Source organism: Astatotilapia calliptera, chromosome 7 (assembly GCF_964374335.1).
Source record: "Astatotilapia calliptera chromosome 7, fAstCal68.1, whole genome shotgun sequence".
NCBI lineage: Eukaryota > Metazoa > Chordata > Actinopteri > Cichliformes > Cichlidae > Astatotilapia > Astatotilapia calliptera.
The window spans coordinates 23,822,115-23,838,337 of NC_137428.1; the positions used below are offsets into that span (position 1 = coordinate 23,822,115).

Consider the following 16,223-nt stretch of genomic DNA (forward strand, 5'->3'; position numbering starts at 1 on the left):
TTGTTGTTTGCTTTATCATCCAGTACCACCACTTATCTGCTTAATCATAAAGGATTGGCCTGGGAATGAGGCAGGATGGACGCCGCGCTGGCCAAACAAACTATTCCCAACACAGTAATTGCTACTAGAGGGATGTGCCAGATTCATAGTGGTTATAGCTGCTTGCATGGGAGTTTTATTTGAAGAGGAAAAGAAAAAAAGACTACGAGAGGCACCAATTTGGTTTAAAATTAAATCCTAGAAAAGTATGGAGTGTTGCTATCAGAGTAAAGACTCGCCTGAGTGACCAGTCTACATGAGTTTATCCCTGTTTTATTGAGTTGAACAGGAACACATGCCGCAGGAGGTTTTCTTACAGAATATTATTTAAGGAGTTAACACATTATGATATATTATCAATATATATATAGATAATAAAGAATGGTTGAGAATAGGACACCAACTCCCTGATGAACCTCGCTGTTTGGCAATTTATTAGTTGTATGGCAGTTCATTTGTTTGTATTTTTCTGTAATGGTGCAAAGCTCAAAGCCAGATATGTGAGGAAATAAAACTAGATGTTCACCTCTTTATTACGGACTCATTATTTCTAGAATTGCTTTTTTCTTGCCTTTTACTACATTTTACTGATTGTTATACAACTACATCTCACTCTGTTCAAAGGCCTAAAAGGATCTCAAAGTAAAAGCGAAGTCTTAACGCTATGTATGCAAAAAGATTCACTTTTTTGGGACCACTTCGTGTATATATGGTACCCAACCAGTGCATAGATTACCTGTGTTTTAGTGCCACAGCAAGTCCAGAGGATGCAGAAAAGTTTATGATTGGCTCACTAATTTCTGAAAAAGCTGCCCTTTGTGGTATTTCTAATGTATGGCTATTGACTGACTGAACCACTGCAAGTTTTCACTATTATAGCAGTGTAGTGCCGTTGGAGAACTCAAAGGATGGAGATAAAATATAAATATGAATGGTTTAAATAAGTTCAGAGGACGTCCCATTCTAAATGTCACTCTCTTGTATGGATTCAATATCTTTGAATAAAAAAAAGGGCATGAGTTGCCAGATACACAACAGTTTAATTAAGTCACAGAAGCTCTGTCCTGGTTTCACAGGCCCTGTGAGTCAGTTAGACCCTCTGCCCTTCATTTCCCCTGTGTGGGAGGCTTGGAGTGCCGGCTTGAAAAGCTGGGAAAGTCCTGTGATTTATGGCCTTTTGCAGGCCTGACTGCCTCTCACCTCACTGATGATAGAGCCAGAGGTAACGAAGAGTGGTTACTCCAATCCAATTACCTATTCGCTAAATTCTGTTTTATTAATTTTGGGGATTTAAAGCTACTCCACAACCTTTGCCATCTGATTTTGAGACAACTTGTAGATAAATCAGGAAAGATTTGTCCGATTCCTTATATGTATAATTGGGTATATGTTTTACAGGGTGAACAACTATCACTTGGTAAAACTGTTAATGATTAAACAGTGCAGAGAGAAAGGAGGTCTTTTATCATCTAACATGTTAGACTTTCAACTTGTTTTTCCATTTTGTTTTTAGTGTTGATAGATTTATTTCAGGAAACTGAAAGCAACTTTTAACTGAAAATAAAGTATTGACCCCCCCCCCCCCCCCCCTCTTGTTTCTTTATATTTTAGTAGGAAATGAGAAATATGTGAAGCAATTTATTGAAACCTGTAAACACATCAAGAAAATATAGTATTTAAGGGAAATCTGGAAAAAAAATCAATATTTTATCATAACATCTTTCATCTTCAACACACACTGACCTCTCTTAAGCAAGCTTTCTCATAATTTCTTTAAATGCTAATCAATGCATTTGTTCTGTTCTCTGTCAACACGATCCCAGACTGCTCCAATAATGTTGTAGTCCGGGCTCTGACGAGGCCAGTCCATGACTGATAATGATCCACTGTATGTTTTTCTATCCACTTCTGTGGCACTGGCAGTGTATTTGGGATCACTGTCATGGTAAAAAAAATTAAGCCACCGTCTGATGCTTTCCAGATGGTGTGGCATGGTGGATGAAAATCTGATGGTACTTTCTTGTGGTTGTAATTCCATTAATTCGACAAGATCTCCAGCAAAATTAGCTGAAACGTAGGCTCAAACCATGACGTAGCCTCCAGTTGCTTTACAGATTTCTGTAGCGACTCACTATTGTGCCTCTCTTCTCACTTTTTCATACAGGATCACAACAGCATTTTTTCTGAGAAGCGGAGTGAACAGTAGATGGATCAGTTGGATATTTTCCTATTAATTAAAGAGATGACTTTCACATACGATCCATCAGTAGTAGTTTTTTCAGGCATGCCACTTTTTCTTCTGTCCTCCACTTGTCCAGCTTCCAAGTTTTCAGCTACCAGCTCTTTGGGAGTCACTTTGTTGGTGTAAAAATACAGTTTTATTTCTGATAAACAGTTTTATCTTTGTCGTTTTGGTAGGTTGAGGGTGAAAAGTGCTTTTGTGATAGGGAAGTGCCTAAAGACACAATTTAAAATTGGTTCTTTGCTAAAATGTCTGTTATTTGTAGACAGAGCGCTGGTTCTTCTCCTTAGTTAGGTAACTTTTTATGTTTGAATGGTCCACAGGTCAGTTTCAATTGGTTCAACAGTCAAAACATCAACATGAACAAGAACAAGGACTAGATTGAAGATGAATGAAAATGCAGCCAACATCCAAAGAAAACATTTGAAGGACCTTCAGAAAGCCTGGAGAACTATTGCTAAATACCACTTTTAAAAAAAATGACAAGTCTGGCTTCTTGGAAGCAAAAGATAAATAAATGAGGGTGGGGTCAGTACTGTGTGTGTTCTGTTGTAGTTTATCCAGCAAGATCTGTTGTGGTTTAATATTTACCTCGTGTCTTCTAGTGTGTTCTAGTGCCCCACACTGCTATATCGACAAAATTCATGCATACTGTATAGCAGAAAACACACACAGGGAACGAGACCAAATCATTATGAGGTCCATTTTAAAGGCTTTGCACTTGTTTCAGTCTCCATCTGACGACCAAGCAGCTTTGGCATATTAAAATCAGCCAACCCTGTATATGTTGAGGGACACACAAGTGCACACACACACACAACCGGCAGCAGGGCAGTAACTCAAGGCCAAAGGAGGAGGTTTATTTTTATCATGGGCAAAGGTGCCAAATCATGTTGGGTATGAAGGGGGCTATATAAATGCAAATTGTATTGGAGAGAGCTATTAGTCCTAGAAAAGGTTTGTATGTAAATGCCCTATAGGACCACAGTGCAGCACTCATCCAGTTCAGATTAGTGGGGTTTGTGGCAAATGTGCTGCAGAAGACAAAAAAGAAAAATAGACAGAAAATGCAATTGCCTTGTGGTAAATCATGGTGAACAAGGTGAGAAGTTGAGTAATTGAATGGCCAAGGTGTTTCTGTATGGTTTATTGCATATGCAAGAGAGATGTGTTGAGGTCTGTTTCCTGTGTGCAGACACAGGTGTGCGTGTTTTATGGCCATTTTGCTCATGATGTAGAGCGTCTGTACCTGAGCGCAGCAGCGCTGTGACAAAACAAGACATTTAAAGCACACTTTGAAATTGTAGAACATTGCATGAAGAAAAAAAATTATGTAAGTGACAAATCAAACATGGCAAAGGATGCAACATCACTGGTCAAGGCTGTGGGAAGCAGAAGCCCCACCCACCACCTCCAAAAGGCAGACGTCATAGCACCCCCACCTTAATGCAAAAAAAATAAAGTTGTCAAAACACTTCACACACTATTCCTGCTGTCATTGGTTTACTTTGACAAATATCTGAATTATGAAATTGTAATAAATGAGTAAAGCACAGAAAAATGACTTTCTTTCTTTAAATATTGATTACTTTAAAAGCATAATAAGCTCCAGTAAAGGAGAATTTTGTTGACTTTTGTTCTGAGTTTGTATGAGTGCTGTCTTTGCCAGGTTTCTCTTTTAAAAGAGATTGTGATCTCAGTGGGACTTCCTGGTAAAACAAAGGTAACAATAATAAAAACAACACCTAGCATCATGGTCAAATGACATTAAACAGAAGTCACTAATAGATTAAAACTGGTGCATTTCAAAGTGAGCTATCAGCTATCATAAAAATGTACAAAGATATATTTTTTTTAACTAGCAGCTGACAAAAAGAGCCTAACAGGAGTTTCATCCCCCTGAAAACTCCTGGAATTATCCCTCTTGGCCTCATCTGAGTAATCATTTTCCAGGCTGCAGTTAAAAACATGGTTACCATGACGCAGAAGAGACTCACACACAGGTCCCTGATGAATGCCATCACAGACATTTTGAACAACATCTCCTCAGTGCCCATCATGAGCTTTTATCGCCTAAACCTTTGAGCACCAAGTCACATTTGGAGCATTATATCAGCGCATTCTGATGAAGGTAACCTTTCATACAGCTACCGTTGCTGTAGAAGGGTATATGACTGTGTTATATGCTGCGCAAATTTGGCTTTTGGGCCGATTAAAATATTCAGACAGATTCCAGCCAGCTGTGTGCAAACAGGCTGACTCTATGTCTTGATTACTGAGCCTTTAAAGACTTTGTAGTCGCATCACTGGCATACTTTTTAATGGCTTCATAATTAATTTGATTAACTGTGTGTGCGCCTGATGTGTCACAGGGCGGAGGTTTAATTTTTGTGCGGCCTGTGCCTGAGTAACAGGCCAGTTCAGTTACGTTTTGGCTGTTTATTCTTGCCTGTGGCTTGAGTTGTGTTAGAATGTGACAGGATGAATGAAAAACTTTATCCTTACAGCTTATTATATATCCCCCACCTGCCCAAACACACACACACTGCACCACCAGCATCAAGGCCCTCCCCCTGGCTTTGTCATTGACAGAAAGTAAGAGATGTAATAATTTGGCATAAGGCTCTGATACACAAGACTAGCACCATATCGCCCTCTAGCTTCGACTGAATAGACTTACAGCCTTACAAAACCTCCATTTTTCATGAATCCACTGCACAACACCAAATGCTTATTTAAAAAAAAAACACATTGTCTACAAAACACTGAGTTAACATGGTTTAATTATTTTAAAAAAAGTGTGTACAGTTTAAATAAAACAGCCTATTTACAGTATGTACATTTTAAGATATGTAATACAGGGCTGAGGGTTGTGTTGGACAACTGTGCTGATAGTGACTAATTATTTTGATGCCACATAAGGAAAAAAAGACACAAGTGTCTTTAAGAATTACCACATGATGTTGTCTCCTGTCCTGAACATGAAACACTGGATATTCCAGGTGTAAGATGCCATTTTTCATGGCTTCTTCCGAAACTTTATATTTCTGCAAACCCAGGTCATCCCATCCTGAAAAAAACATAAATAAATAAACAGAATTATATATTTTTTTAATTGCGGAAAATTAGAGAAGTAAAAATGAAGTGGACCTAAAAATAGCATTCAAAATATATCTCCAGAAGTACTGTGTGATTTTTTTGCTGTTTGATCATATTTTCCAGACAACCATTGTGATTTATTATTTATGCATTTAACATCATTTCTTACAAGGACTTTTGTGCTACTGATTACTTACCGCCACTAAAATTGATAAGAATACAAGTCATATTTTTAAGCACGCAGTCACACAGCACTTCATCCTGTACACTTCAAGCACTCAATCGACTTTACTCAATGCAGATGGGCAATTTGGAAAAAATACTTAGCCTAGCATGTGTGTGCTAGGTGTAAGGAACATGCACAGGGAGAGCATGCAAACTCCACGCTCCACACATCACCATCCCACCCATGAAATTGAGGCAAAGCAGTGATGTGAAACGTGCAGACTGGCAGTAGCAAACTGTTTTAATGCACATGATAACACAAAGCAGCTGAGCTTCTTTAGTCTTTAGAAAGATGACATAACTGATCCACCCAGATTGGGAAATCTTCTTATACAAGCATGTGTTTTATGATGGTAATTAAAGGAATAATGGATCTTAAGTAATCTGCTTCTTTTTCCTCTTTTCCCTGTTTGAATTCAGCACACTTTGGATTCCTTCATTAGCTGATGCCGAGGTCTTCTAAATGACTGTGGCTATGTTGGGGAGGAGGATATGAGGCCATCATGGATAATTGAGACCACCCTCTGCAGTGGAACACCTCCTTAAACATCTGTCTCTGCTCCATTGCCACAAAAAAGAACATATATCCAAGTTTGTGTTATATTTAGATTTGTATTCATTAATTATTCTGCATATTTCTATTTTATTGTGCTTCCTTTGTGTCATTTTACTCCATTGAACTGTACTGATTTTATTTTTGCTATCTAAAGGTATTATAGGTTGTGTTTAGAAATCTACCATAACGCGGTTAAATGATTCTATTTCATCGTAACTTGATTTACTTAAACAAACTTCAGTCCCTCTAGCCCGTTTTTTAAGACCAGGACAGGTAAAATAAATCCCAGCATTCCCTGACTTCCGAAAGCGGCTGCAGGCAACTATCCCAACCCTTGCTGTGTGTGCAATGTTGCGTTTGCAGACTGTGTCCGTTTCTATGTTTACCTGAATTCCCTCTGCAGTGAGCGCCGAGCAGGCCTGCACCTGCCACATGCGATCCCGTATTGTGTGCAGACGGAGACTTTCTGCCAGCTCTGACGCTGGAGCAGCTGTCATCAGGTCCTGCTTGTTGGCGAAGATTAGCAACGGCACCGTGGCGAGCGTTTCCTCCTCCAGCAACTCAGCTAGCTCCTGTAACATGGTGCAGACACATACACTTGTTCTAATGGTATTTGCCAACAGAAAAACCACTGAGACGTGTTGAGAAGCAACACAACATCATACTGCCGATCATCCCTGATCAGCTTCTAATTCCAACAGCTCCTGAATGCCTTCTAACCTTCAACCTTATCAGAAGATGACTACTGTGCCTCCCTAAAATGTAAAAGTATTTATGGAGCTCACCAGACTTGTTTCTTCAAACCGTTTCCTGTCTGAGCTGTCAATCACATAGATCTGCACGCAATACAGTCGTAGATATTAACAAACTGATCAGAACACAGAAAAAAAATGATATTATGAAGACTACGTATGTACCAGCACATCTGTGTTCTCAAAATAATTCCTCCAGTATGGTCGGATTTTGCGCTGACCTCCAATGTCCCAAACATTCAGCTTGAAGCCTGCGGACTGCACGCTCTTGATGTTAAAGCCCTTAAGAAAGGTATCGCAGATGCTTAATATCTGCAGCAGGAGAATTCAAAGGCTCTAAAAATGACAGGACTCTACATTTCTGTGCATGTGAGAGAGTGTGGATGTGTGTACTTGTGTGGGGGTGATGTGGCTGATGTCTTCGGCTGCCAGCTGTTTTAGCACAGTGGTCTTGCCGGCATTATCCAACCCTAACAGCAGCAAGCGTACTTCCTGCTCTGGAGCCTGCTTCAGCCGCCGAAGGATGGACAAAAGGCCCTGCAGGAGGATCAAAGCACATATTAGAGCTGATTAGTCTTAAAGGAACAGCAGCTTACGAGATGTCATAACACTGAGGAACCTGCAAGCATTTTCTTGCTTTTCCAGAGTCATGGCCTAAGTTTTATCAAATAAAGCCTGAATAAGCTGCTGGACCAAATCATTTTCAGCTCGCACCAGTTACAGTACACCACCCTGTTGGCAGAGTCTGTCACAGGAACATGACACAGTACACACAGCATGTTACACTCTCACCCAACAGCTAGAATCATCTAGAGTGTGAGGATTTAGCTGCAGTGACCTATAAATGTACCAGCCCTAAAGACCTCTTTAGCCAGCCGAGGTTAGTAAGTTACTGAGTGGCTTCTGTCCAGAGGAGGGAAATAATGAAAGGCTTTGGCTCATGCTATTTACTTTTAAGGCAACAGTGACCCCTCACCATACAAAATCTGCTCTGAAAAGACAAAATAATACACATAGCACTTTTAAAATCCATCTTCAGAGCCACTACTTTTTTTGTAATTTGTGCATTTTATTTTTGTGTTATCATAAATTTCCCTCTCCATCTCTTTTACGTCAGCTTTACTCCCCCTATAAAGTCTGTTTTAGCTCCAATTTTGAAAAGTACTCCATATATAAATTTAGTTTTTATAAAATTATAAAAGTGTTTCTGTTTACCTTTCAACATAGTCTCCATACCTGGTTTAAACTCTTTGCCTTACAATAAGTACCTTAAGGTGATAGTTATATATAGGTAAAAATAAACTGGGTTGCAAAAGAAAGTCCAAGTCTAAATTTAAATAAACAGATATAATAAATAAATATAGTTTAATCCTGCCACTGGCAAACAAAACGTTTGAGTTATATCAACGACTGGAAGTGAAACGCGTATTAAGTTTCAGGGATAAAACGGCCAGTTTAATGACCAGTATCACATACACTGCCCTCAGTATTTGGCTAAAGGTGGCACATCATTTAACTGTATTTAGACCATTGTCACCAATGTTTACCAGGTGCCAAGAGTAATTTCAGTAATTTTGTTTTAAATATAAAACAAATCAAAATAAAGTCCTTTTGCCCAACGCAAACAAAACCCGCTGCGGCCGTGAATCATTATAACTCACCATGTTTTTCTCGGGTGGTTTTGTGGCCCTCGCTCAGTGTGTGAGTGGATTAACATCTTCTCTGACCACACGTGCTTGTTGGCCTCCTGGCAGAACGACTGTCAGGCTCTGTTGCTACGGAAACGGTGACGTCAGCGTAAACGACGTGATCGCTCAGTCTTCTGGAACGCTGGGCAAGAGGGCTCCTGTGGCGCGAGGTTAAAAAATAAAAGTAGAAAATAAAAAGAACATAAATAGTTAATTTGCTTTTTTTTCTGGTTAATCACTTCAAACCTGATTTTGAGTTAACTTTCATAAAATTTTACATTATTTTATCGTTATTATTATTATTAGCAATAATTGTGAACCACAGACTTCAAAGATTAGAATACAAAAAAATAGCATACAAATTAAATAAATCTTCACTCACCTTTTTTTTTCGCACTATGAGTTTATGCACCATTCTACATTCAATCATTAGTTATTATATGTCTTTTGTCCTGTATCCCTTCTCTTACCCTCAACTGGTTGCAGCAGATGGCTGCCCTAGATGCCTGCTGGAGGTTTCTTCCTGGTAAAAGGGAGTTTTTCCTTCCCACTGTCGCCAAATGCTCATAAGGTGTTGTATGACTGTTGGGATTTTTCTCTATTATTGTAGGCTTCTGACCTTACAGTATAAAACACCTTGAGGTGACTGTTGTTGTGATTTGGCATTATGTAAATAAAATTAAACTGAATAATTTGAGAACTTCCATTTTATCTCATCAGCCTAATATGGTAAAATGCTCTATAGTCTTTTTCACTAAAGTCAGTGCTACAAAATAAGACCAAAATAAATGGTATCAGGTCTTTGGGCAAATGTCACAAAAAGAGCAGAATAGAATATAACTTTATTCATCCCTTGGGGAGGGACCATAATTTCGTTCCAGCAGCACAAAACCAGTTCACCATAAATACAAAGAAGAAGAAGGAAAAAAAGCAGGTACAAATAATTAACTATAGAATATCAGCATCTATATCTTATTTTTGTAGGAAGATTTAAAGTGCTGAATTAAATCTATTAATTATTTAAATTAAATGTTCATTTTGGAAACTTTTTTTTAAGTCAAAGTCCTTAACAAGTTTACTTTCATGGTAAGTATGAAGGTTGTCTTTTATGAAATGAATAGGTGCTTATTCATGGTATTTCTTTTGTTAAGCTTTGCGTTAAACTTTTTTGACCTCAAAATGTTGATTGAAAAAAAAAAGTTTCAAATCCCAGTGCTTATAAATAATGAATGAGTAGCGCTGATTATCGCTGCTTGGAGGGGTCTTATCTTCTGGCTGGAGATTACTCATACATATATAAAATTTGATCAACAAAACTTTACTGTTTGTTTGAAAGAAGTCATTTTCCGCAGTGAATTTGAACCCGCATATGCTTTCTCTTGCACCGCGACGGGCTCTGTTCCGCACACACAGCGCCCCCTGGTGTCCAAGGCTGCGCACCTTTTCGCCTCAGTACCAGCGCGGTACCTCAGATTGAGAACAACAAAAACATGTCCGAGAGGTTGAACCGTTACTAGCTACAGCCGACTGCTGTCACCGCAACAAGTCGTCACTTCGACGGACTGCTATATGATTCCCGTCGTGACAACGGCCGACAACCCAGAAAGATGGCACAGAAAGCACTGGGATCCATTGTTGGTCTTCTTTGCACCGGGACCTATCTTGTGCAGGTAAGCCTCCGCTCGAGCTCGCGGGGTCGGCGGATGCTTCAAGGCGAGGCCGCTGCTCGTGGGCTGGGTGAAGGCCGCTTTCTGTCGAACCTTTTTGTCTCCTCCACAAAGGAAACTGGGCACGGCTCGCGACTGTATTGCTGGGGATGACGTCAGTTAGTAAAAGTTTTTCGATAAAATTTCGACAGTAAATTGTTTTGAGGGTTGGTGAAGCTGGGGGAGCTTGAGAGAAATATTTAATTTTGTCTGTTTCTCAGTTTGGGTCGAGGTTGTAGAGATTAACATTAGCCGCTGCTAACTGATACCCGGCAAATGGACGTATTTATTCATAGTTGTTGATTTTAGCAGCACAGACGGGGCAGCCAGCCAGCCGCAGTTTGTGCCTGGCTTCCCTTACAGAGTCGCTATTTTAAATGTTGACCAAACAAACTGAAACGATTTGAACTTTTTAAAGCTTTTAAGCAATTTGCTGTGAATATATTTGTTAAGAAATGCTTTTCGGCCTAGTTTTTGATAGCCCAATGCCATTATTTTTATTACAGTTTACCATGAAAATGAAAGCGAAATTAGACATAGCCAGACGTCTTACTGTCACAAACCAACCAGCCCACCCCCGAGTTTATTTTACATTTCTGGTGTTATCTGTATTATTTTGCTGTATTGCTTTTGTAAAGGTTTCTCTTATCATAATCTTATTTCTTCATGATAAACAGTTGTTGTCTTTATAGCCTCAGCTTTTCCTTATTTCTTATCTTAAATGCTTTGAATTGGTTACACTTTGTAACGTAAAGGAAAATGATAAGTACATAACGTATATTGTTATTACTTTACTATTACCACTATATCTGCTGCTCTTACAATGGCATTCAGAATAAAGGGGGTGCATTTAAGTGGCGTGTACTTTCAAATGTCTAAATATAGGTTACACGAAGGACAGAAAACTGGCACAGAAATGTGAGTGAGTCAGGTTAAACAGAAATCCTAGAAACAGGGCATTTGCTCAAGAGTTTGCTGTACATTTTCTTGTTAACTTGTGCAATTGATTGTTGACTGAAGCCTTTGCTTTGTTTACCTTTGTGTATTTAAGGGGAAGGAGTTCTGTTTTGGAGTAAACAATGAGCAGTACCGCTGTGAGATGGGGTACTGCTGTGGTGAAACAGAATGCTGCACTTACTACTATGAACTGTGGTGTAAGTATAATTACTATTTTCTGATTATTCATTCATTTCATCATTTAATTCAGATACATAGCACCATGTGTGATATATAGATAGATAAATATATGTATGTATAATTCTTCAGACTCTGCTTAACTTTTGGAGTTGGCTTTACTTTCGCTGTTAAATGTTTTAGTTTTCATGTAGTGTTGAAATGAACCTACGTGAACTGAGAAGTAAAAGTGAAATAAACCTGTGACTGAAAAAAAAAATGTCCTGATTTATTTTAAGTGCAGAAAGACAATGTTTAATTGTTGTGGATGTTTTAGGTGTGCTTTATATCGTAAATGTGGAGATGTTTAGAATCAGGCTGTGACTTTTGTCATACTGCAGCTTTAGTGCCTGTTCTTCTAGCAGGAACCTCACCTGAAAGGTCTCTTTTGGGTCCACTGAGGAAGACAAATAGCTAGTACCTACTCAGCACGATACAACGCAACTCGGTTTCATTCGTTTTCCATTATGATTGAGTTTTCAGACTCTGGGACCACGGTGTTGGTTTATGAGTAGCCATTTGAAACCCAGCAATTTTGCTGGGTTTCAAAAATGGCGGTTTTGATTCATCAAGTCATGCCATTTACTATCCAGCTGACATGCAGTCTGACATGCAGTCTGCTGACATCACATTTTTGGATCGATTCAGATTGCTCAGAACCCTGGCTAAAAAAGAGCCTCATACCAGTTACTACCACCTAGTGGAAAACCCTAAAGACTGAATAGAGTTGAGTTGACTAGTGAAAAAGAGTTATACCGTAAGTACTCATTTTAGGGTAGCTCCCTAAAAATATTTAGGCAAAGCTCAGCGCTAACTGGTTAAACTCAGAAAAGAGACTCTTGTCAACTCTGTTTTTTCTTCTTAGACACCACCATCAGCAGTGATGAATCTTCCACCATGTATTTGAAGCTCTTGCAAAATTATTTCCTTCACCTCTGAAGTCCTACACTGCAGGAAAATAAACAAAAAAAAACTTTTAAAAAAACTCCAAAAGGCTTATGTGCTCCACATCCCCTCATTGGAGAAGTGACTTTTGAGTTTGTCCCTTCTCACAGGGTTCTGGTTGGTATGGACCTTAATCATCATGCTGAGCTGCTGTTGTGCCTATCGACACCGGAGGGTTAAAATGCGTCTTCAGCAGGAGCAGCGCCAGCGTGAGATCAGCCTCATGGCCTACCAAGGAGCCTCCAGCTCCTTTATTTCACCTCCACCTCTCAATTTAAGTGAGTAGTTTTCCTCCTCATGCTGAACATAGTCGTCTAGGTTTCTATGGTTTTGCAACCTGATGTTGTTTGTGAACCTCTAATTCATCCTTGAGCTGATATTTAGCTATTCTCAGAGTCATGAAAATCTGACAGGCTTCATATTTGCAGCTTCTCTGGGCACTGCTCAAAGCTCTGTATTCATAGGTGGTACATTGAACTCTGCTCTTTACCACAGAGGTCCACTAATATGTCCATGGGGCAGCAGCACATCTTGGAATCTTTATCCCTAAAACACAATACTCCATGTTCTCCCCTCCTCCTAACAGATTAAGCAGCTGCCTTTTTCTCAAAGTCATGATCTTAGAATTGGAGAAGGTGATCATGGTAATCTTGTTATACAAAGCGTGTATTACATAGTTATGGTCTGAAGCTGGCCGAGCCACAGCAGAGATGCCGCTCTAATGTCAGCGATCACTGGATCTCAGCTTGAACATGATATGTCCACTGATATCACAAATAGGAGCTGGATAAGGTGTACACTTACCAGAAGCCCACTCCAAACATGCTTGACTTTATATCAAGAATGTGAACACAACTCTAACTGTGTGCATACTTAGACAGTGACTCACTTGCACAGGGACCCTGGCAACATGTAGTGTAGTTGCTTTTCACTTCAGATAAGTGTCGGCACAATAAGAAACTATTTCTGTGTAAATTCATAGATTCGTGGGATCCACATTTATATAAGTTGAAAGCCTTAAAAAGGAGTCAGAGTGTGAATCCCAGTGTGTGCTTTCAGGGTTGTTAGTTTAGACCCAAAAGTGACTGAGAGTGAACTTTTTTCCTGTCTAATCAACAGTTTGATAGATTTGGTTTTGTAGCGAGTGTTTCCTGACAAGTTTATGATTACCAGTTAGCAGATTAAAGTTGAAGTTAGTTGATTATAATGATGGTTCAAAGCTGAAGCTTCTGTATCTGCTCACTTTCAGGATTTTGGAATGACTGCAAGCTTCCTGACTATGAAGAGGTAGTTGGCCACCCTCCGACACCTCCTCCTCCTTACTCTGAAAACCCTCCTGAGTGTATCCCTGTAGTCGTTCCACAAGTGAACCAGCCGGACGCTTCTTCTGTGCCACAACCCCTCGCCGAGGCTGAGCCGAGGGTGGACTCTCAGGCCTCCGGTTCGTCATCAGACCAGGAGGCGGTGTTGCTCCCAATCCAAGTACAGTGTGCGGCAGAGGAGAATGTAGAGGCGGCAGAGGAGGACGAGGAGCTTGTGACTCGGCGTCGGCACGTAACCGGCGACTCAGGGATTGAGGTGTGCGTTTGCCAGCTTGACGTAGACGAAGGCTCAGGGCTTGAGGAGGAAAGCGAAGAGGAGCAGCGTATGTGTAAGGTCGCCGGGAGGGACTGCTGCTCCGCCCCCCAACAGCAAACCTTAAGACAGAAGGAGCACGCCTCAGAGCTGCCTAGCCAGACTAGCACCAGCAATGGAGACCACGTGGTGTGATCCACAGCGTAACCAACCAGCCAACTGGTGCAGCTTCCACAACCACAGGGAGACCGTCTTGTGTTTTAATTCTCTAAACTAACTAACTTAGACATGACATCTAGGTGATGAAGATAATGATAAATAATCCGTAATAGCTCCAGATTAGGAAAAATTATTGTAATGTGTGGACAATTTTTTTTCTTTGCTTTTCTAATTGGGGAGCAAGCAATTATATGTTGTAGCCCCATTAGGTGTTTTTTATTTAGTACTAACCATGAGAAAGTTATTGGGTGGTTAGAAGACAGCAGTTGATTGTGAACCAGAATTGACGTCATTGTGACTGTCCTTTAGCCCTGCTGTCATATTTCAGGCCTTGGTCAAAACATCTCCAACCATCCTTCCTGTCTGACATTTCATCTCTGGTGGAGGCGATTATTCAGGAGCGTATCAACGCAGTCAGCTGCATTCCTCTCGTATCTGCCCCCCCAGCTACAACTAAGCAGAGGAAGCAGCAGCAAACATTTCGAAACTGTAGGATGAGACTGGATGAAATCAACAACAGATTATTTTTCATTTTCCCCAAAGCTCTGTGCGTGCAAGACTGCGGCCTCTGCTGTGAAATCCAGGGCACAGCTGCGTAGTGATGTCACGTCTGAGGTCATGATAACCAGCATCTGGTGTGAAGACTTTGGGACTCTCACTGGTGGAAGAGCAAAGAGTTTAGCTCATTCTTAGGATGCTGAATGGCACACGAACCCCCTTTTTAGACGACTTTCTCCTCACCCTTTGTGCAGTTTCCTCGGCCATGTCACCAACAGTCACCATGACATTTGGGATACTCAGCATTTCAGCGGTTTATGGATTGTGTACATGTAATCTCACTCTGGTTGTAGATTGCATTAAATCCATAGTAGTGATGCCACCAAACTTATTACTTAATAAAAAAGCCTTGCGGTGGCTCTGTATTGCCGTGCTCAGTACGTAGTTTGGATGTTCATATAAAAGAATGCGGTTTTCATTTCGTAGCCAGCTGTGCTTCAGTAAATGCCACAGGTGTCACTTTTAATTGCAACAAAGCTCCAAACAGGGGCTGCTGGAGTGCGTCGTAGTAGCGGTTGTAGTGCTTGGGTGTTTCAGTGCAGTAGGGAAACATTGAGATGTGTGTCTGTGTGTATATCTTTCAAAGTGCTGTGTTGCCTGGTTGAAAAGACTGAGGTGAGGTTACTATTAAAAGCACTGGTGTTTTGCATGAGGCATGGTTTATGTGTTTATATATGAGCTCATTTGTATCCTGGGAGGAGATGTGGATCTGTTTTGGGTTTCTGTCAGAAAGAAATCATCAGCTAAATCAAACATGCGGAGCTACCCGTCTGTGGCGACCCCCTTGTGAATAAGGGGATGGCCGAAAGTAGCGTTTTAGAATTTTCTAGTACTTGTGCTACTTGCTTTGCTTATTATTTTGTTGCAGTAATAATGACTGCACAGGTTTGAGCCCCGATGTTGGGGGAAAGAAAGGGACTGAGGTTTAACATTAACTGTCTGGATCTAATATTTTTGTGTTGTTTTGACCGTGTGAGCCATGTCGTGCTGATAGCTTGTTAGCTCAGGCTGTCTTGGCTCTCTATCTGGCCCCTGTAACTCTTGGCAGTGTGAGGGGATTTGCAGTGGTATTTTCCATTGGCAGCAGAGAGCCCGGTGCATTAGCAGGTTGAGATGGATGCAGGCTGTCCTCTGCAGTCAATTCGGTGTTGGTACAACAGCCAACTCTATTGTGACTGACTACATGCTGCTTGCGCCGCACACCGTGCAGTTTGTGTTTAGAACATAGCCAGTCAAACCGGTTGTAGTCAGATTTAGAAATTCTTGTCTTTGCAAGATGAGCAGTAACTGATAAGTTAGTAAATATTTCATTGAGAGTTTATTTTGGAACAACAGTGAATAACTTTTTGTCTGCTCTGATAGCACGTGTCCAAACGGACACAGTGTAGAGACTCAGGTCAGTCAGTCTGCTTCACACATGCACTCACCAAGTCCTGCTTCCATTTG

General features: G+C 40.5%; 2 protein-coding genes across 2 annotated transcripts; one reads left to right on the plus strand and one right to left on the minus strand.

Annotated features, from left to right (window-relative positions):
• Positions 1–5,046: 5,046 nt before the first annotated feature.
• LOC113027304 (ADP-ribosylation factor-like protein 3) lies at positions 5,047–8,709 on the minus strand. Its single transcript, XM_026176918.2, has 6 exons — positions 8,575–8,709; positions 7,307–7,450; positions 7,079–7,195; positions 6,947–6,997; positions 6,548–6,733; positions 5,047–5,351 (listed from the first exon to the last, which is right to left on the minus strand). Exons 1-6 carry the CDS (start codon positions 8,575–8,577, stop codon positions 5,301–5,303), a joined length of 552 nt encoding a protein of 183 aa, XP_026032703.1. The 5' UTR covers positions 8,578–8,709; the 3' UTR covers positions 5,047–5,300.
• A 1,326-nt stretch (positions 8,710–10,035) lies between these two features.
• wbp1 (WW domain binding protein 1) lies at positions 10,036–15,154 on the plus strand. Its single transcript, XM_026173770.2, has 4 exons — positions 10,036–10,271; positions 11,359–11,461; positions 12,536–12,703; positions 13,675–15,154. Exons 1-4 carry the CDS (start codon positions 10,209–10,211, stop codon positions 14,193–14,195), a joined length of 855 nt encoding a protein of 284 aa, XP_026029555.2. The 5' UTR covers positions 10,036–10,208; the 3' UTR covers positions 14,196–15,154.
• The last annotated feature ends 1,069 nt before the right edge of the window (positions 15,155–16,223 follow it).